General features: G+C 40.2%; 1 protein-coding gene across 6 annotated transcripts; it reads left to right on the top strand.

Annotated features, from left to right (window-relative positions):
* Positions 1-827: 827 nt before the first annotated feature.
* On the top strand, positions 828-21,401 carry ACOT9 (acyl-CoA thioesterase 9). 6 transcript variants are annotated; one of them, XM_027884212.1, is made up of 16 exons: positions 828-1,012; positions 2,232-2,323; positions 3,835-3,861; positions 6,628-6,673; positions 10,110-10,280; positions 10,372-10,409; positions 12,349-12,432; positions 13,031-13,134; positions 14,700-14,773; positions 16,742-16,809; positions 17,695-17,806; positions 18,892-18,982; positions 19,692-19,777; positions 20,582-20,669; positions 20,857-21,007; positions 21,261-21,401. In XM_027884212.1, the coding sequence occupies exons 1-16, from the start codon at positions 999-1,001 to the stop codon at positions 21,317-21,319; spliced, it is 1,305 nt and encodes a 434-aa protein (XP_027740013.1). In that variant the 5' UTR covers positions 828-998; the 3' UTR covers positions 21,320-21,401. The 6 variants fall into 6 exon arrangements, with proteins under 6 accessions (XP_027740013.1, XP_027740018.1, XP_027740015.1 ...); XM_027884215.1 differs by lacking the exon at positions 828-1,012 and adding an exon at positions 1,281-1,376; XM_027884216.1 differs by lacking the exon at positions 828-1,012 and adding an exon at positions 1,934-2,041.
* Positions 21,402-21,788: the final 387 nt, after the last annotated feature.

Genomic DNA, 21,788 nt, shown 5'->3' with positions numbered 1-21,788 from the left:
AAACTGCAATCTATCGCAAGTCTCATATAAAAAAGACACCAACCCTATTTTTTCAATCAGTTTTGTTTGTTTAGAAGCAATTTATCAAAAAGAAGGTGACAGTGAAGAGAGTGATCAGGTGTTACTTTTGCAAGTAATGAATAATTTGGTTAATGTACTTTCACTGTTTGCTTGAACATGTTTTCTTGTGTCCTCATACAGCCTCGGTGGTGTCTTTGATAAGTCTTTGGCAAGGTGTGCTTAGCAACTTCATCGCTAACTCCTAACACCGGTATAGATCCAAGTCCCCGGGAGGTGCGGACACGGTTTCGGCGAGTGCTCCCAGGTCTGGTCCTCACGGTCTCTGTGCAGAGCCGGCTCTGCCCGAGCACCCTGGTGTAGGCCCAAGGCCATCTCTGCTCCAAAGTTCTTCAGCTCCCAGGAACAGAAACAATTCTGACGAATTAAATTTGTTGATTGTTCGCCTGTGCAAAGCGCACAGTTCATTTAACGCGGCTGTGTTTTCTTAAATCCTCTTCCGCCCAGGAAATTCCAAGGCTCTCGAATACCTCCCTGGGCTCTCGATTACCTCCCTAGCAGTGCCCCCAAGCGACGGGCCGGGGCAGGAGGCCGCGTCTCCCCACGGCCGTGTAACAAGAGCCCGGCCGGCCCCAGGCCCGCCCTTCTCACGGCACAGGGAAAAAACCCGAGCATTAAAATAAAATAAAATAACGGTGTTTACTGAATACAAGCCCCACACAGGGTCCGCCCGCTCTGCCGGGCCCGCCCGCTGACAAACGGTGTCCGGCCCCAACCTCCGCCCCCGGGAGCGGCCGCGCTGCGCGGGCACCGGGACAGGGGGAGGCCGGGCCGGGGGCGGGCAGGGCGAGGGCTGCCGGCTGCGAGCAGCAGGAGCACGCCCAGGGCCCGTTCGTGCCCGGCGAGCCGCTGGCACTGGAGGACTGCGTGCCTGGGGCAGGCGTGGCCGCGCTGTGACTGCCCCGGCCCCGGCGAGCACCATGCTGCCCTCCCGGTAAGGCGCCCCCGAGCCCACTGCCCCTGGCCCGGGTGGGGAGTGGCGGCCGGGGAGGAGCGGGCCCTGAGGGGCGGAGGCGGCGGGGCCCCGGCGGGGCCGGGGTGCTCTGGGCAGCCGCCGCCGAGAGGGCCCCGGGGCGCGGTCGGGGCGGGGCACCCGAAAGTCCATCGGCGCCTGGGCCGGTCCGGGGCACCGGGCGGGAGGGCAGTCCCGTGGGACCGCGGGCGGAGGGGATGGCGTTTGCGGGCCCTGCCGGGAGACACGAATCCAGAGGCTCCAGCAGTTACGGAGGCGTTTTCACCATTGCCATTCACGTCATCTCTAGTGCATATGACACTGCTGGATTCCGAGGGGATTTTGTGTGTGTTCTCTTAAGTACTTCTGGTATATATGCAGATAGATATGGCCCTACTTTTCTGCTGGTGCCTGAGGACCTGCCACCTTTTCTTTTTTGAGGTGAAACCCCAGTCCCAGCTGAAGAAAATTAAGGGACCAGTAATCCATGTTCCCTGTCAGGATGATACTGTGAACTATCACAAGGACTTTTACACCTGTCGATCCTCTGTGTCTTTTTGTGTTACCACAGTTTTATTTGCTGGAGGAATAGTAGTGGCCACTACCTGGTAGAACACTTACTGAATTGTGAGTGGATTACATTCTCTGTAGGGTTTCAGGGTTGTCCCTTCTTGCCTAATGTCTAATAGGATTATATGCTGCACTTTAGGCTTGTCCTGAATTGCTGCAGTACTAAACCATGGAGGAGAAGACTGGGTTTAGCTCAGTGGGGCTGCTTGGGAGACCTCGAGAAATCCTTCTTGGGATATTCCTCCTTCCACTGCTGTGCACGCCAGCAAAGTGTATGGGTAGGGTCATGGATGATTTCCTAGATGCACATGGACCTTGTCTGTGTTGAGATGCTACAGGGTAGAAGCTAGTGTTGGGTCTAAGCTGGTGTCCCAGGGCATCTGAATAGTCAGTGAAGAGATCGATTACTGCCAGTGAATCTTCCTTCCTTCCTGTTTTCAGATAAGGATAGGAATCAGCTGGAATTTCAACTGTCTTGGAACTGTTGTATTGATTGTATCCAGTTCTAAAAACTAACCTGAAAATAAAGAATGGTGTTTCGGAAGTAATCAGCATAATTCCAAAATTAAATGCTAAATTATTTTCATGGTATTATTTTTAATGACACTAAATTCTTCTGCTCTGCATGTAGGTTGTGCATCATGAGGAAGCTTCCTTCTGTTCTGGCTAGGACACTCACTTCTAGGACCACTGGCTCCCCAGTGCTTCCGGACATGTTTGAAGGTAAAGTAATTGGCTGTACTCCAGAAGATGTAGAGATGTTTCTAAGGAATTTATTCTTTCAGGTGATGTCCCTGCATGAATTAATATCATTTGGATAATGAGCGTGGTCTTGGCTGTTGGCTCATGGTATAAGTATTTAGGAAGCAGAAGAAAGTTACTGTGTTTATTTGGGGATTAATGGCAGAAGGATAATCACTGAAGTTGCAATTTAAGGTCTTGTCTGGTTCTCTAGTCTTGGAAGACCGTGTCTTCTTTTCTGGCAGGATAACTGACTGGAGAGAATGACCAAGAAATGGGGGAACTGAGTGAAAATAATGTCTCACAGAACTTTAATGTGTCAATATGGTTAATTTTGTAAACTTGGAGAAATCTTTTAATCGGATCAGCAGCATTGCCTCGTGAAATTGCTCGTCAATAGATATTTGTGTTGAAAGACTGTTGCAGCACTCTAATAGAATAAACCATAATATTCCTGTTTCAGAAGCTTTAAAATCTTTTTCTTGCATTCTAATCCCTTGAACTGAGAAAAGGGCAGGAGGAAAAAGGCTGGAGCCAGATACAAATAATTCCTTCATGAAGGTTTGCTTGTGTCTGAGATCTTCTTTTCCTCTTTGTTCTCAAAACAGAAGTTAGCCAATAAAAGAGAAAATTAGGGTTATTCATTATTAGATAACTTATTTTCATTATTGTTAATAAATGGTAATTTAAGACGTTAAGAGAGAGAAGCAAGTATACAGAATATTGCATACTTGCAAATATTCCCCTAACTGTTTAGTTAGATGTTTAAAAGGCTTGTAAAAGCAGTGAAGCATTGAGGCCATCCTGACCTTGCCTCTGATTAGTGCTCCAATATTAGTGCTGCAAGTGGTACTAATATTTTGAGGATTATAATAACTGTAAACATTTGAGATTCTATTTCAAAATTGTAGCATTTAAATGTTACACAATCCTTTGCTGATACATAAACTACTTTCCTTTAATTATGTGTCCATGCATTCACAAAAAAACAAATACTTTTTCTTACTAGCTTTTCACATGCTTCCTCCCATCTTTGGGTCCCAGTTGTGAGCGCCCTTCCTTCTTCCATGGTTCTCCCAAAGGCTACACGAAGCAGGACTTCGGAAGTTTCCTCTGAGATAACTCTCATCCCACTTCCTGAAAAATGCTCCAGTTATTCTTTCCAAAGTTAATAGTGTTTGTCAACAGCACATGGGAGCACCGGGTTTGAAAAACCTTTTGGGATTATGCAGCAAGCAGGTATCACAGAGCCAGTAGACAGGGAACTGGGAAGCTAACTTGTAAGGGAAGGACAAACTGAGTTGAAAACACCAAGATACTGACTGTAAATCAGGCAAGGACAGATTGCTTGCACTTATTAAAATTAAGGAACATGTGCCTGAATGGAACTGAAGCAGGTAGAATAACCAGGTAACTCCTTACTAGATTAAATTAGATGTAAATTGTATTGTTTCTTTTGATTGGTAATCTAACCTGTGTTCTCTACTCCACAGGACATTCACCTATTCATGTGAATAATGGTGTGTTGTGGTAATCTGTACATATTAAAGTATTTGCTATAGCACTAAACTCACTCAGCTACTGTTTCTCCTTACTTTAGCATTCATGAAAAGTGAAATGCTATTATTCTTCTCTGTCCACTTGCTTACAGCCACTTTGCCTTGGGTGAATGGCTCTGATCTTACTTGTGACAGTATTGTTGTACCAGATCTCTGTCAGCACTCTGTGTTTGTGCTGTGCTGGATAACACGTGTCTAAGAGGAGCGTGGGATACAAAATCTCTCACAGCAGCAGCTCCTGCAGTACTTGGCTTCAGTTTAAACACTGGAATATGCGTCTTTCACCTGAGTCTGGACCAAGCTCTGTACCAAAACTGGTAGTCAGATACATTGCAGTGATCTGCCTGAACCTGGATACAGCCTGGGAAGGCACCAGGACAGAAGATGTGGATCTCACTGGCAAAGATGAATGCAGTGATCTTGTCCACCTGTCCTTGTGTCGTTTGTCACAGCACAGTGCAAATAAACTCAGACCCTGCTGCTCTGGCATTAATGATCTACTGACCACAGTTTAGGAGATGCTGTGAAATATGCAACATGGTAAAGCTGGATAAGCTGCACATTTAAGACATTTGCCAAATATTAAAAGATAAATAGTTTATAGATTTTTGTGCTTAACTACCTAAATTTCTATTTTAAGATAAGTGATATCTAGAAGGGCCATAAAGTTTTTCCAGGGAGGAGAAAAAAAAAAAAAAGATAAAAATTATGTGTTCTTAGCCTGGCAAATGTTTGTACATCTAAAATTGAAATCAGGAGTATTAAACGGAAGTAACAGCTTATATACATTTTTGCAGGTTTGAACTTGAGACTTTTCAGAGCTTTTAAAAGGAAGATGAACTTAGTTTAAACAAAGAGAAAGTGCTGTTTTTTCCCCCTCCATCCCAGCACGATCTGCACACTGTTGAAAAATTGAGGTTTTGTGTTCTAGAAGCTGTAACAGTGTTTCTGCTAACACTGTATTTACCAAGTGCATCCTATGGCAGCTTCACAGGTGGAGTATGAGTAACAGGAAAGTAGTACCTATTCTGTAAATAAGCCTGCTGCTTCTTAAATAAAAAAGAATCAGACCTTCCTCCCTTCCAAAAAAAAAATCAACTCTTAAGATTTTTAATCAGTTTTTTTCACTGGAATTTTTTTTTTTTGTTCTTAGAATTAATAGTGGAAGTCTTCTCATTTCAAAACGTACTTTAGCCTAATTTCATAAATAAATGAGGCCTAAAAAATCTATTTTATTTTGTCTATGTCTGCCTGTCTTCTTGTCTCCCTCTTCTTCCAGAGTCTTTTGTTGCTTGATGTCAGCCAAAATAGATGAGCCGCCAATCTCAAAGGGAAATGTGTTTCCACAAGCTTTGTGGAAATTGGCTTCTAAATCAGAGGTTTGTTAGAGTGCCAGAGCCAGTGCTGGGGTCAGCCACAGACCATGGTGTTTGCTGGCAGATGGAGAGGGACTGGGATCTGTGTGCTGGCTGGCAGTCAGCCCTTTGCCTGCCTCTGGCTCGGGCAGGCAGAGCAGAAACAGGCTGGGAGTGTAGGGGCAGGGACTGAGGGTGCTGCAGGGGAAGGAACAAGAAAGAGGAGGTGTGGGGTATTGCTGTGGTGGTGCTGTGGGGGGACTTGGGCAGAAACTGTGTGGGAAGGAGGGAGGCAGAGCTGAGTGAGTCTGACTGAGAGAGGGGAATTTAAATCCTAGGAAATCATGCTAGGCTTGCTCCAGGGTTCACAGGACAGTTTACTGATCACTGTGAATACTCTGACAGGGCATTTAGCTTGAAAAATACCAAGCCTGATAGAGGATCATCAGCAGCCCTCTTTCTATTTCACTATGAAATTTTGGATGTTTTTTGGTAGCCCTTGCTTGATGTGTCCCTATTTTGTCCTAATACTTGAACCTCCTTGTATAAAAAATATTTGCAAATAAGCAAGGAATCCATACTATACAATTCTCAACTTCTGTTATGAGCTTGGGAATTGTTGCTGCTTGTTTTCAGGTGTTTCCAAATAGTCAACATTTACCTGCCTAACAGCAATGAAGTAGTTTAATAGATTTGATGGGACCCTGGCACACTTAACTTCATCTGAGCAAGAGTAGAAAACCTGCTTGAGCAGATTATTCTTGAAATTTAGGAAAGACTCGTACAGGACTTGTATTAACCCTGACAGTACAAACAAGACCAGAATAAATTTTTTAGGCCTATCTTCAGTGTCATAACATGGAGACAGCTAAAAATTTGGGTTCTAAAACAATGCTGGCAAGAGCCAGGCTGCTGCTATTACTTGCCTTCATGGGTGGGATTATTTAATTGGAATTCTTCTGATTCCCTTTCTCCCAGCTGTACTGTTCCCTTTTATGTTTCTGTGACTTTCTGATTTATCTCCACAGTTTGTGTTTAGGCTGTAATATTTTCATACCAAAATTCCTCAGTCTGATCTCAATCCACTCTCTGTTTCAGCTGTTAATTAGCACTGGAGATGACTGCACTAACAAACACTTTCTTGGCTGTACACAATAAGCTATGGCACCATGTTACTCATCCCATTACTGTGATATGCCTACTAACAGCATCAGTGAATTTGGCCAGACTTTTGTTTCGGGGCTGCTATTTGCATGAATTTGTTTAATTTTCCTATTCTGGGATGAGGATTATGCCTTTTAACACCAGGCAACCTCACATTCATCACTTGCAGAACTAAGCTTGATTTGCTTTGATTTTTTTTTTTTTCCAGTGCGGAACAAGTTGAGGGATATAGTGGGAGCATCTACCAACTGGAGGTACAGTGTGTATTAAATGTATTTTACTTTATTTGTGAAACTGAGGTAGTTGAAACAAGGATTTTGAACTGGTACTTTGTGGATCACAAACTTCTGATTTTTCTCTGGCAGAAGATCTTTAGCACTAAAGGAAAAAAATATGTGATCTTGATGTGTAAAAGACTGTCCCATTAGCTTTGAATCCAATGGAAGTTTTAGAGCTGTAAAGTCTGGCTGACAGTGTCATGGTGCTGTTACCTCTGGAGTTATCTCTAAGTGCATTGCCCATGTGGTGAGTTTATCCTGCACTGGACTCAGAGGCTGGTTCACTGTGAAGCAGGCTGCATGTCGCTTTGGACAGGGTCTCCTTAACCGGGAGCATCTTTAGCATTTCCTTTGTATGCTCTAACTTAATTTTTGAATAATTTACATATAACTTAAATAATTGATGTTTTGACTTTATTCATGTTATTATTATTGTTACCTTCCTCCACCTCCATTACATTGAATAAGCCAGAGTTGACTGTAATCCTCTACTGTTGCAGCTCTGGAAAACTCAGTATTCTGTATTGCAGCTTGGTTGGTCCCATATGTATTGTTTATTTTCTTATGGCTGTGTTTGCTCTTCCTTCACACTTTGTGCACTGATAGGGGAATGAAGAGAGGTTTACCTGGGTGGAATGTCTGATGAAGGCCTTCTGATTCAGTTTATCTAGACAGAATTGTAGGCATGCTAACAAAAGTGCCTGAATCCAGGAAGCTGATTTTTACTTAGTAAGAGTAGTGTCTAAGCATGAGGGGGCTTGAAATTTTCAGTGGGTGAGCTAGAAAGGGCTCTAGAATTGTTTTATGAAAAAGCCTTTCCCACAGCCCCGAATGGCTGAGGAGGAATGACTCCATATGGAACTACCATCAGAGGACTGAGATTTTGGAGGGCTCTGGTCACATCTGCTCCACTGCTCCCATCCTGGAAGGAGAGCAGACTGAGGCCAGGATCAGCACAGCAGTGCTTTTCTTAGATAGGTGTGTCTTTTACAGGATGCAACAGAAATGGTTTACAGAGTACCGAATGCTTCAGCTGCCATGGAGAAGTAAAGCCAGGGAGACCAAAGCTGGGAGTGCTTGAGAATGATAGGTTTAATATGGTGAGGTTGGGAAGGCTCATGGAGCCTTTGAGATCTCACTTTTAAAATGCATTGACAAAGAGTTGATGCATGTGGAGACTGAACATGTCTGGGGATGAAACTGAGGCCACAGAATGACTGAAGAGAACAAATCTGAGAGAATAGGATGATAGGGGTCCTGAAATTTGAGCTAGGGAGAGACTGGTGTACATACATCTGGATTGCTGGGAGAGAGGAGAGATGCGTGTTGGAGGAATACCTTCAACCATAAATTTTGTGAAAAGTAAACTTCAGTTTGTGATTTGTCTTGTAAAGGCCAGTGGCATTTTGTATTCACTTGTTATTAAAAAGAAATATCTTGCTTAAACGGTTGTTTTGGTTTTGTACCTAAATTGTAATTAAAACTATTACTCTGTTCATTGTTAAATATAGTCTAGAATTGTGGACATTTCAGAAATAGATAAACATTTCTCAGAATGTTTAGGGCAGGTGCTAGTTAATACTCAGATGAATTATTGTTACTGTATGAGTAGTACTGCAGTGTGTAACAGTATTTGTCTGTTGAAAAATGTTATTGTATTGAGCCCAATACTTCTGTATATTGAAATGCAAATTCTGAAGTGGAAGTCAAGAAGAGTTCTGCTGCTGACCTCAGATGAGCCAGGATGGGACTGGTGAAAACAGAATATAATTAAATTTTTATTGTTTGGTTTCCTTTGTGTTTGTAGACAAATTTCTGATTTACTCTCTGATTATTTTTCTTAAACCTTTCAGTGAGAGACCTTGGAAAAAAGTTTTTTAAAAAGCCTGAAGGTGCATCCTTTTGGACATTACATCTTTCCTTAATCATCTCGTATGTTCTATTTCTGTGCAGTGGCATAACTTCAAACATTAACCCTCTAGAGGAGGTTGTTATCTTTCTCTTTCCTCTGAACTCTGTGGTAGTCATGTTGCCCAGATGGGGTAAACCATATCTCCTGTTTAAAACAAACAAACAGATGAAACTAACTGAAGTTTTCTGCTAGGCTTTTACTTTCTTTGATCGTGGATTATTCATATTTCCCCAAAACTTATTAAACAGAAGAGGGAATATAAATATGGTGAAGCTTGACTTTCTGAAAGAAAACTCAAGCCAAGTAAGCCTTCATCTTAAATGGCTAATATCCAGCATTCATCCAAAGTCAAAACTTTAGACAAAATTTCTTTTTGGTGAAAAGGTTCTCCCTTTCTCCTCCCTCTCTCTGTCCCCCTCTCTCTTTCCCTCTCTGGTTTTGTTAAGCACAGTGTCACTGATCTCAGCAACGCGTCATGCACAGCTGAAGGAATGGCCCATATCCAGAAGTTTAACGTTGGTTGCTTAGTGTTTTGTGCCTTCCCTTGCTCTATGAAATGGATCCATAGTTTTGCATACTCCTTGGAGCTGTTGCAAGTTTAACCCTTAGGTTTTTAATAGATTCTAGGGCTGTTATGAAATATTTGCTTTATTCAGTTAGGTTGCACCTTTAAGAGGAGGGAACTTTGGTGGAAGAGGTAAGAGAGAGTGTTGGGCGAGATTGTTACATCTTGTTGGTTCCTTGCACAGGTATGTACTTGATAGATTGCAGAGAAGTGACAGTAAGTTGGCCCTTATTCGGCTGTGGGAGTTGCAGCCTTTCTGAGTTGGTGGTGCTGGAAAAGCAGCTCTGAAGGAGCAGTGCTCCCTTTTCTGTATTGTTTCTTTCTGTAACTTTTCTGTATATTCGTAAGATGTCTGGGTAGGAAGAGAGAGAGAGAGAAATGGGCTGGTTTTCCCTGTCTTTTAGCTTGCTCTGTGAACTGGTGCTGTAAAGGGGCAAGTCTCCTGTGGATGATAGCAAGTCTTAGCAGGTTAGTTCCCTTGTTTTTAGTACTAGCCAACACTGTACAGCTGCTTCTTGGGAGAGATTATAAATTGATGTTCAGTTCTTTAAAATTGTCATTGTGGCAAGAGTTGTGATACTGTAGCGAAGGAAGACATGAGTATGCACAGAAACTTATAGATTAAATAATGCCTGATTAGTTCTTTTCAAGGGGAGCCATTTTGGTAACATTCAGAATTATTTTTGCTCATAAGTGTGAAGTATGTGCTTGCCACTTGTACACAAAGCTATTTCAAAGCTTTATGCAGTAGTCTTGCTTAGCGTCTCTCGTTATGTGCATCTCCCTTTCTTTTCAAAGCACACTTACTGTGTCCTGCTATTTGTACTACATTTTGTTTTTCATTTTGATAATCATCAGTGTGACATCTTTTAGCTAGGGTTGCAGTTCTGTTTCGTACTCCAGACAGAACTTTTTTTTTTTTTTTTTCTTACCAGTGATCATGTGCAAGCAATGCAAGAAAGAAAAGCTCTTCATACGTTACTGGCAAAACGTCAGGAAGACCTCCCTGCTAGGAGAATGAAGGATAGCTACTTGGAAGTTATTCTACCTCTGGGAAGTCAGCCTGAAATAAGAGAAAAATACCTGAACGTACACAACAGTGTGAGGTAACAAAGCAACCATGTTACACATACAGGAAACTGTTAACTTCCATTTGCTGTGTGTAGGTATTTAATTGTCAAAACCCCTGTCTTACAGGTTTGGAAGGATACTTGAAGATCTGGACAGTTTAGGAGGTGTGTATTTGTGCCCTTTTAAACACTCCACAAAGTGACTTTGAGTACTGCTGAGCACTGTTTGGTGTGATACAGTATGACCTCAGGCAGGGAATCCCATAACTGTGCTATCTCAAAGGGGAGGGGAAAAAAAGAAGACACTGATGCTGAAAAGAAAGGATAGATGATAAAGAACAGACAGATTCAAAATTGTTCCACTTCAGCTTCTTGCCTCTGTCAAATTTTTAAAGGACCAGTTACAAGAATAATTTACTGAAAAGTGGTTTTAGATTATGAATCTGCATTGAGTGTTAACTCAGAGATAATTTGCACAGTGTGCATTGAAAATTAAAAGTTTTGATTGTTTTTTCTTAAAAAAAACTCAAAAAAACCTGACACAAAACCCAACAGAGGTTGGAAATATTTTAATCTTCCCTTTGGGGTGAAGAGAGTATAATCTGGAAAGAACAGAATGTAAGCACTGAGAACAAATTAAAAACAACTGATGTATATTCTTGGGTTCTGTCTCCAAATTGATATTAAGGGTAAAACCAGCTCAATTATTTCATTAGTTAGCATCCTTAATTTTTTTTCTTCTTTTTATTTATTTGTAGTCTTGAAAAGTTCAAGATCTTTGACTTTTGTATTGCAGTTAAAATAAGTGTTGATAGAACTTGGAGATACTTTTATCTTAAAAAGTCTCCAGGTGACTTCTGTCTTCATCAGAGTTCTGGAGCTGGTTGGAAGCTTTTCAGCTGAGCTTTTTGACAAAGGATAAGTGCTTATTAAGGGAAAGCTGTGAGTGGAACAGTTTTTTCTGTTCCTTCTGAAGGTCCAGATACACAAAATTGAGGAAGGCAGAGAAGCAAGTGAAAGCATGTCTGTCTAGGATAGACACAATAGCTGGATGATTTATATTTCCTTCGAGGAGGTGGAAGGTACTGTCTTCAGCACCTGTCCTGAATTAGAAAAGGAGACTTCAAACTGTTGGCTACCCTCCACTATTAGATGAGATAAGCCTGTTTTTTCATTCTGTGCCTTGGCTATTTTCCCTGAAAATCTGTGAAGACCTTATTTTTAGCTGTGATGGCACAGAATGTCTTTGCCTTGTTTGTGGTCATACTGTGCTTCTGTCAGTTCCACTGGGGATGTCTTGTTTTGGGTTAATCAAGATTCTGTCCCAATTAGACAATATTCAGGATGGCCATAGTGATGTAACGAGTTGATAGGCATAACAGGTTTTAGAATTGTGTCTCCAGTAATTTTAAGGGAAAAAATAGATTACTTGGAAGGACAGAGATCTTTCTTCTGTTATCTTGTTAAGTCCAAACAGATACTTTTGATTATGGAAATCTGTTTTGAGTGAAAGTCACATGAGCACTCAGAAAAACCCTGTTTTTGCAGCCTTGAATTACTCTAAGGAGTCTGTTTACTTGGATGTGCTCTTATGAACAAAGCTAATTAGTTTAAATAGTGGTTTGGCTGGTAGTGACTGTAGTGTGATAAATATCTCTGACTGTGCTTTCATGCCTCTAAGGCACAGCCTATTTAATCTTCACCTCTTTAAAGGAATCAGTATTTTAAAAGTCCTCAAATGGCATGTATCCTTGGACAACCTGCATGAAATCAAAACAGAAGATAGGAAGAGTCCGAGACAGTGGGTTTCAGGAGTAGAGGAAAGAGATTATGTGGGATTTGAAGTAGGGTGATGGGTTGATTTAAAGTGCTTAGCTAAATTTCTCTTTGTAGTGACTAAATATGCATAAAACTGAGTGGCTGCATCACTGTTTTCTTTATAGTAATCCCATGTGTTACATGCATGAAAATGTGGAAGTTGTGCTTTCCTACAGTAGATATTTTAGTTTGTGTTTTGCAGATACTTCTCATGCTTTGCAAAGATGGCTTTGATCTACTAATGTTTTCGTAACAGAGCTGACTCAATTTTTTGTTCTCTCCACAGTTCTTATTTGCTACACTCACACCAAGCAGGAAATGCAGCCAAAGTCTCCCTTATCCATAGTCACAGCTCTGGTGGATAAGATCAGTAAGTGGCAATTTGGCCAGTAGAAATGGCTTCATCTGTTTGTCTTACTCTTTCAGCAGCCACTGCCTTCCCATGGTTGTTATTGAGGATACCTTCTTCACTCTCCAGTTTAGTTCACTTCATCTTTTTTTGGCCTTGAACTCTGGAGTATTGTGGCTTCTGTTGAAGGGAGTAGGGAAGAGGGTTTTGTAGCGCTTTTGCTCATTTTGTCTCTCACTTCACTTCAAAACACAACTTTCATGCTTCCTGCACTTCTGTGTTTAGTTTTCTCTTGGCATATGGGTTTCGTAGCTTCATTATGGCCCAGTGTTTGTTCTGGTGGAGTTGGGACCTTGCTTGTGTCACATGTTCTGCTGAACACCTCCAGGGGTCTGCTGTCCACCTGTGTGACTACTTCCTACTCCAGTTCTGGCTTGAGAAGTCTGGAAAGGCAGAAACTGCAGACCAGCAGTTTGGTCCTTTGCAACAACCGGCTTTTCCGGGTTGTCTTTGCCTGTGTTGCCACTTTGACAACACAGAAAGGCCTTAGAGGATCTGGCCTTTCTGGTAATAGATGTGAGTGATCTGTCTCCAGTAACCCCTAATGTTTGTCTTGTAGATTTGTGCAAGAAGATTATATATCCAGACTGTGACATCAAATTCACAGGCAATGTTTCTTGGGTTGGGAAGACCTCAATGGAAGTGACAATGCACATGCTGCAGGTTAGTTCCTGTGACTTCTCTCCATCTTATGACAGGCATGAGGTGCTTCAGGGGAAATTCTGGATGATGGCATGAGCAATCTAAATTATATATTTCAGAATAACTTTCTGAAGGGCTTGAGACAGCCCTAGTGTTCTGCAGACCAAGACAACTTCCAGTAGTCTCGGTGCAGCAAGGCAGTCTTGCTAATCTTTCAAGACGTGCATTTTTCTTAACCAGTATTTTGTACTTAAAGTGCAGCACAGTACTCTGTGCTCTGCATGATCTCAAAGCTTCTCCCTGCGTCTGAAAAACTTTTTTTCCCTTATGCCTTTGCATTTTATAGATTTATGAATTTTAATGTTGATATTCAGACTTGGTGTTAAATTGTACCTCATGTGCTCATCTTATCTACTGTGTAGCATAATTTTTTTAATGAGTTATTAAATAATAATAGAATATAAATGAAGGCTTTAACTAGGGTACACTATGCAGGAAGCAAAAGGAACATTAATAATTAAATTTAAAAAATCTTAACATTTCTAAGAAATAATTGCTGTGAATTCATTAGTTAACTGAAACATTAATTCAGTTATTTAATTATTTAGAGTAAAAAAGTTATGCTATAAACACTTAAATGATACTAGTGGCTCCTTTGGAATGAGTCCAGAGGAGGGCCTCTAAAACAATCAGAGGGATGGAGCACCCCCCCTCTGAGGAAAGGCTGAGAGAACTGGGGCTGTTCATTCTGGAAAAGGGAAGGGTTTGGGGTGACCTAGTTGTGGCCTTCCAGTACCCGAAGGGAGCCTACAAGAAAGATGGAGAGGGACTTCTTAGAAGAGCCTGTAGTGACAGGACAAGAGGCAATGGCTTCAAACTGAAAGAGAGTAGGTTTAGATTAGATATTAGGAAGAAATTACTGTGAGGATGGTGAGGCTCTGGAACAGGTGGCCCAGAGAAGTTGTGGATGCCCCATCTCTGGAAGTGTTCAAGGCTAGACTGGACAGGGCTTTGAACAACCTGTTCTAATGGAAAATGTCCCTGCCCATGGCAGGGAGATTAGAACTAGATGGTCTTTAAGGTCCCTTCTAACTCAAATAATTCTGTGATTCTATGATTCTGTAATAATTCAGAAAAACAGATAAATATTTTCTATTCACTTGGTCTCCCTAAATAAAATCTCTTATGTAGAGGATAATGTTACACCTTTATTGTCTGAGTTCCTTGCAGTGCTGGTATTAGTGGCAATTTGGTATTAACAAAAAAAGTATTTTTTGGCATTTTTCAGAATAAATGTTAAGTGGGTACTTTTGCAGTGCCTGTGTTGATTTTCTCCCCCTCCCAGCTGAAAGCAGTTAATAAGCATTCCCTGCTAAATGTTTCATTGCAGAATTCCTGAATCTAAAGTTTTAATTTGCATTATTTCCTTATCTTTGACCTATTGTGAGAGATGTTGGAAGGTATGACAGAATGTGAAAGCAAGCAAAATAAACGGTGTGGTCGCATAGTTGATGTCAACTAAAGACCTTACTAAGCACGTTTATAATTTTAGGGTTTAATTATACATTTTTTTCTGTCTCTCTTAGCTGCATGATGGTGATTACAGCCCTGTGTTAGATGCAACCTTTGTCATGGTGGCCCGGGATCCAGAGAATAAACGGTAATTTGTAGGACAGGAAAATAGTTTTCTGACTCCTGCTGTGCTGAAGATGGCAAATGTGGCAGCTTGCTCTGTGTGTGTGGAAGCTCTATAATGTAGGTGTGAAATAAATCACATAGTCAGTGTTTTCTGCTGGCAAGTGTTAACTTTCCTGTGACAAGCTTCAGAGTATTGATTTCAGCAGTCAGATGATATCAGGATTTGCTGGTAGTCTTGGGATCTGACCCTTTTCTTTAACAGATTTTCCCTTTGTTTGAGTGACTGGCCTGAATGAACACAAGAAGTGAATAAATCTGCCAGAAACCCACTTGCATTCTAGTAGTTGATACAACTAAAGATAAAGATAGTAGTTAAATGGTCTTTGAGTGAACAATACTATTAATTCCCTAATAGACACTTGATAAGTGTCACCAGAACAATTCAGGCTGCAACTTGCATGTGTAATTAACATGGAACTGATAAGTATTCCCACAGAACTTGAAAAACCCCTAAAGGCTAGTTTTGTTATTTTTCTGGTTTTACTTTGTCTATGATTCCTTAGTCATTAACCTAACAGGCTGCTTAGTTTCAGTTTTGCTTTGTAACTCCAGCATCAGAAGAATGGTTGTATTCCTTAACCTCTTTCCTGTGTAGCCTGTCAAAGTAATAAACTATTTCCCATTTCCAACTAGTTTAAATAATTGCTTGTATTTAATGAAGAAGGATGTGTTTAATTAAAGGATTTTACTTTATTTAATTATGTAGTCCTGATACCATTAGAAGTAGTTTTTAGATTGGTTTCCTTCAGGTTTTTTTTTAAAACCAATGAACCTACTATACATTAAGAAAACCATTTATATTTATGGTTCCCATTCTAAGGACTAATTTTGCAAAATAATTGGATCACATTTGATGGCTGGCTGGACACAAGCCTACTGTGCTTCTGTCCATATAAGGAGGGTATTTATGTGAGGTAAAAGCCCTTCAGAGAGGTACAGGGTACGATAGGTTGGCTGTAGTGCCACAGAACTGTAGTTGTGTGTCTCTTGGACCATAGCAAACCGACATCTCAGAAGCTTGGGGCTTGGGCAGGAGAGCTGAGCTAGATGTGTCCTGAGCTGAGGAGAGGTTAAATAAACTCTACAGTGGAGAAGGAGCTGCTTTGTCTTGAAAATCCAGAGGTTTAGCAAACCAGGAAAGAGTAGTTATAGGAGAGAAGATCCTCTCTCTGTGTGCCTCTTACTGCCAGCACAAGTAAAGGCTTGGGGTAGAGGTGGATTGTTCAGCATATACTTGTGTGTGTGTGTCTGTGTGTGTCTATGTATGTGTTATCTGGAGCAATAGAAAAATAATAATTAGGAATTACAGGGAAGAACAGCTCTGGAAAATAAGCATTTGCCTTTACTTGTGAAAATAATTAAATGTCATATAATTAGGTTAAAGTAAATTTACTTGTGCAGTAAAATAAACATACAAATTTGTGCTCAAGGCATGTCATAATCTTCTTTGATAAGTAGCGCACATGGTAAACAGCTTTTGGCTGTTGATAAGGCTGTCATGGGAGCATGTAGGTTATAAAATACTTGCTAGCTATGCCATCGTGTTTTTTCTATTCTAGGAGGAATGGCACCAGTCAGTTTTTGGTTTAGTCTATCCTAGATCATCATGGTTTCATTTGCTGAGTTTCTAAGCAGCCTTCTGCTTGAATAATCTTCATTTTAGCTTCTTGAGAGGCAGACACGCATCTTTCTTAATTACACTAGGTAGTGTTTGGATCACTTAACTGCCTCTTCAGAGTTAAAGCTAATGGGATGTTCTTTTGGCAGCTCCACATTATGAAATAATGCAATTATTTCTATGATATAACCTGAAGTATGTATTTTCATCTCGTAGCATGTTTGTAAGCAAAAATGGAAGACTGGTATAATGTATGTATAGGATAAATTCTTGTGAAGCTTGTAACTTAAAAAAAAAAATTCCTGTCCATAGGCCAGCATTTGTTAATCCACTCGTTCCTGAGGGTCCTGAGGAGGAAAAAATCTTCAAGCAAGGGGAATGTATGTCGTATTTCCTGGTAGTATGTACATCTGCCTCAGATTTGACTTAATAGCTGGAAGGAAGTAAACTTCAGTAGTTCTGCTACTTAGAAATGCTCCTAATTTATTTAAAATTAAATTTTTTTTCCAGCTCATGTGTGTCAGTAATGTAAGAGAGTTTAAAAGCCTGCTCTCTCATTGCTTGAAAACTTTTGGCTAAACTGAGGGAGAAGGGTGCTCCTGATGTGCTCTGCACATCCTCTGGACTCCTGTGTTTGCAGGATGCTCCCTCTGCTCTCCTAATGCTCTGGCTGATGGATTACCCCATGGTGGACCTGCTAAGTGCATCAGAGCTCCTTACTGTCTGAGTGCCCATGTTCCCTTTGGAAAGAAACTGAGAAAGAGAAAGGGGGAGAGCAGGAGAAGGAGTGTGTAGCTCCATCTTCTTTTGTTCCAAGATAGAGTTTTAAAGCAGAGAATTAGATAAACATTGAAGACTGAATAAACTGGGCAGAAGATCTTTTAAGCTAAAGTTTCAATCGTTGCAGCTAATGGCAAAACCCTAAGCTGATTTTTCTGTAGGGTCTCTTGTTAGATATGTTTTTCTGTACTTTGAGGGTAGTACTCAAGTTTTCTGTAGAAGCAGTGGGTGTCATAGTACAGGTACTGAAGTGCTTCATCAAAATGGTGAGGTAGCAGTAAACTTCTGCTTTATTTCTTCTTTGATGCAGTCAATTCCAAAAGGCAAATTTGTGTTTCAGTTGATTGGACTGTGAAGTTACAGCTTTTAACTTACAGGGAAAAAAAGAAAAAAGGAAAGAGTTGATTTCCAGTCAAAATTGTCAGAGCCTTTATTTGTTTTTTACTTTGAACTATATTACTATGAGGGTTTTTTTTGATATTTAGTGAACAAGCTGAGGAGGATTGATTTCAGCACTGCTTCCTTACTGAAAATGGCTCCCACTGCAGAAGAAAGAAACATCGTGCATGACATATTCCTTAATACTTTGGACACAAAGTAAGAAGGGGAGTGGGCGAGGAGAACCGATGTATTATGAAAGAGAAAAGTGCCTTTTGAGTGGGTGCTCGTAAGAGGGTAATCTGGAATAAATGCACACATTTAAATTCCATGGCATTTTATTTGGGATACAGGTACAAACTTTAATGTGACATTTGCAGTTCTCAAAAGAGTCTTCTGTTGTTACATAGGGTTAGCTGTGCCAAGAGGGTGAAAGCAACAAAGAACTGAGCAAGCTGTTAGGAATGATCTTGAGGAAAAAGGAAAAATGATGTTTAACCAAATAAGGGAATAGATTGGTTTTGCAACCATGACTTCTACAGTCTAAGAAGTTAAAAAAAACTGTGAGGGTGGGAATTGGCCATGTTATGACCAAATAACCTTGTAGTGTGTTTTAAATAAAATATCTGACAACATTATTTGAGAGAGACTGTTGTTGGCATACTTCTCTTATATTTGAGATTGGTTTGAAATCATCTGATGCTAATGGTGATAGAACAGTGTCTAATGACAGTGTTATATTTGTGATAATTTATAATTTTTGAAACTTATTAAAATGATACATTTGTTGTTTTTAAAGCTGTTTACTAAAGGGAGACATGCTTTCCCTTAAAATTAGCAGATGTATTTTGTACACGTTCTGTCTGGATTTGAAAGCCTCAGACTGTCTGCATGTTTGATGTTGAATTATTCTGTTAGCTCACTGCGTGCTTTTAATTCCTATTATGACTTAAACAGAATAAGGTTTTTCTGACAAAGTGTATGCTTTGTGGTTGTGATTCATCTTTTCTTTCATGTTCTTTTCTCGAGCCTTGTCATTCACATAAACTTGAACAGTAGCAGAAGTTTTTGAAAGATCAGGAGTGTAGGTTTATGGCAGTAGCAAATCAAAGCACTGCCTTAGGTAAGGTTAAGGGTCTGTTGGAAAAGTGTTTAGTGACACCTTTTCTGTTCTGGGTTTATTTTGGTGTTCTGTATTTTTGTGGGGTTTTTTAAATGTGTGTCTGCATTTGCTATTTATTCATTTTTAGCTGCTGATTTGCTGCTAATTCTGTGGACTATAAAGGTTTTTGTCTCTTCCAAAGGACAGTAAGTTTCCGGAGTCGTAAATTACCACCCAATTCAGTGTGGATGGAAGATACAAAGCTAAAAGGCCTGCAGATCTGCCATCCTCAGGTATTTCGAAAAATATTAATGCATTACAGAAAGGTACTTAAGAAGTAACTTTAAGAGGGAATTTTTACAAGGACATGTATTGACAGGACAAAGGGGAGTGACTTTACACTGAAAGAGGGAAGGTTTAGATTACATTGTAGGAGGAAATTTTTTACTGTGACTGTTGTGAGGCACTGGAATGGGTTGCCCAGAGAATTTGTAGATGTTCCATCCCTGGAAACGTTCAGGGCCTGGCTGGATGGGACTCTGAGCTCTGGTCTAGTGGGAGGGGTTGAATTTTTGAGTAAGATTAGTCAAACTATTATTTTGTTTCACTTCTACAGTCCTTGCAATGTGTTTAGATCCTAGTTTCTTTTGCCAGTTTTTTGTTATTTGTATAGATTACCACTGCCAAATAGAAGATTTTTAGTGACCTTCTTTTCTTACTAGACTATTCATTCTGTGTGAAGAAATTCCTGCATAAAGTGTTCGCAAAATGTTTGGCCTTTGATTGCTGACACAATTTCGAGTTGTTATCTTATGTTTTTAAATGAGGCAGATGAGCTCCTATTAAGTAAAGTTGCCTTGGGCATTTTAAATTTTGCATGTATATTTCAGTAGTGCTTTTTATATATTCAGCTGTTGAGACTTCTGTAAAATACTGTAAACTGAAGTGCAAACTTCAGCACAATGCTTTGAAAAGAATTTTAATTTTTGTTTCTACATACAGGAACGAAACATCTTCAATAGAATCTTTGGGGGTTTTCTCATGAGAAAGGCATTTGAACTGGGATGGGCAACTGCTTGCAGCTATGGGTGAGTTGTAGGCCTGGAATATTTATATAATCCAGATCACTGTGCACATATACATAGGTCAGGAAGGCCAAGGTAACCAACCTAATGACAATCCGAGCTGAGAAAACCTAGGTGTCCAGTAGAATCTTGAACTATTAGTGCACAGTGCTGTTTTACTTAGGGCACCTGTTGTATTTACAAAGAGATTTGCATCTTGCTCCTTGGAGCTTGGTTTTTAAGCCTCATCTGTCAAGACAGAAAATACATCCATTTTCTGTTTTCTTTTAACTTACCAAGGTATTCAGATGAACTTCTGAAGATTCATTTTCTTTGTAACCATATAGAATAGATGTTCTATCAAATAAATATTGCATCCTTTCATTCCATAAACAAGAGGAATGGTTTCTGAACTTCTGGTGACTGCTTGAGCATGACTGAAGTCATCACCCAGCAAAGGTCTATGTGTAAATTAAATGGAGCGTGCACTGCCTGATACAAAGTTAAGTGGTTTGTGTCAGTGCTTGGAAAACTGAGGCCTGAGCAATGGTGGCATGAAGATTGCCTTGCAAGTGGAAGTCATAAGATACAATAATGATGCAATAACATGTCCTCAAAGACCGTGTACTTTTATTGCTGTGAAAGATTTCTTCCAGTTATTTTTGTCTTTGGTGATGACATAACTCATTAGCACTTTCTGTGGCTTTTTTTTAAGGAAGAGATTTGTTTTCTAGCAATCCTTCATTAAAATGCTGGCAATAAAATATTTTAAATTTCTCCAAACATCGTTTTTATTCTTGAGACAAAATTTCTCTTTTGCTCCCTCAGGGGTTCCAGACCCTTTATTGTATCTGTTGATGATATCATGTTTCAGAAGCCAGTTGAGATTGGATCCTTATTACTGCTTTCTGCACAGGTAGGAGTTGATTTCTTTTCAAAAAGGAGCAAACCTTATCTTTGCTGTGATCGCTGCTAGTCACTGATAATGAACAGTGCACTATGAGAGCGTGTGACTTTTCTTGTTAAATGGTGTAATGAAGTCTGTTGCAGTTTTCAGCACCAGTGATAAATTACAAGCTATAACTCTTGTTTTCACTGTGTAGGTCTGTTACACAGAAAAAAACTACATCCAGATTCGAGTGCACACTGAAGTTTATGATGCAAATACCAGGGAGCACCATACTACCAATATTTTCCATTTTACATTTATATCAGAAAATGAGGTCCCACGGGTTGTACCTAATACATATGGAGGCAAGTATCCAATGAATCTGTTGTCATCATAACTCTGTAGAAAAGATGACTTTCTCTTGGAACACTGGTAATTTTTAATAGATGAACTTTTTCGTTTGAATAATTTAACAGAATTTCATGGCAAACCATACTTTTTTTATGCTTTGATGACAGTGTGGATAGCTTCTTGCATTTGCCAATCTATGTAGCTGTAGTTGCTCAGTATTGATACTGAGTTCTAATGTGGTTCTGTCTTTTCTCCACTTTATTTCAGAATCCATGTTGTATTTGGATGGGAAGCGACACTTTGATGCAGTTATGAAAGAAATCTGACAGGCACTGGGTGCTGCATCAGCAGTGTAGCAGCACTGTCTTGGAAAGAGATGGCTAAAGGACAGGTTCTTTTAATACTCAACCCCCACCCCAACAAGCACCCAAAACCAAACCAAACCATAAAATAACAAACCCAAACTCTACAACAAAACTCCTCCTTTTTAGTGCTCTTTTTCTATTTGCATATATTTGGATTTTTTTATTGTTTGCTAGTAGGATTTGTTAAAATCTACTCTTACTTGCCAATGCTACAAAAAAAGGCTGAAAAAATACAGTTTTAGCTTTAGATAGTTTCTCTTTTTCTACTTTGAGAGATCTCATTACAACTTTTGCTGTCTTGTCACCATCTGCCTTTTTTCCCTTAGCAGCTCTCCTTTGTGTTTCCCTGATAATGGACAGAAGTTCTGTCAGAAAAACATGTGCAATGACTAGATACACACAGGTGGAGCAATTTGACCTACATTCATGT

This window comes from Empidonax traillii, unplaced genomic scaffold, assembly GCF_003031625.1.
Source record: "Empidonax traillii isolate 1590-97213 ecotype Southwest subspecies unplaced genomic scaffold, ASM303162v1 scaffold140:size1466565, whole genome shotgun sequence".
Lineage (NCBI taxonomy): Eukaryota > Metazoa > Chordata > Aves > Passeriformes > Tyrannidae > Empidonax > Empidonax traillii.
Note: the sequence above shows the minus strand (reverse complement) of the source record. Positions and strands in the feature narration are given on the sequence as shown.

Excerpts from the sequence above, each read along its gene's own strand:
- ACOT9 (XM_027884212.1), top strand. Across the intron at positions 10,410-12,348 it reads AGATCTGGACAGTTTAGGAG|TTCTTATTTGCTACACTCAC; the intron begins GTGTGTATTTGT and ends TTCTCTCCACAG. Across the intron at positions 18,983-19,691 it reads TGCAGATCTGCCATCCTCAG|GAACGAAACATCTTCAATAG; the intron begins GTATTTCGAAAA and ends TTCTACATACAG.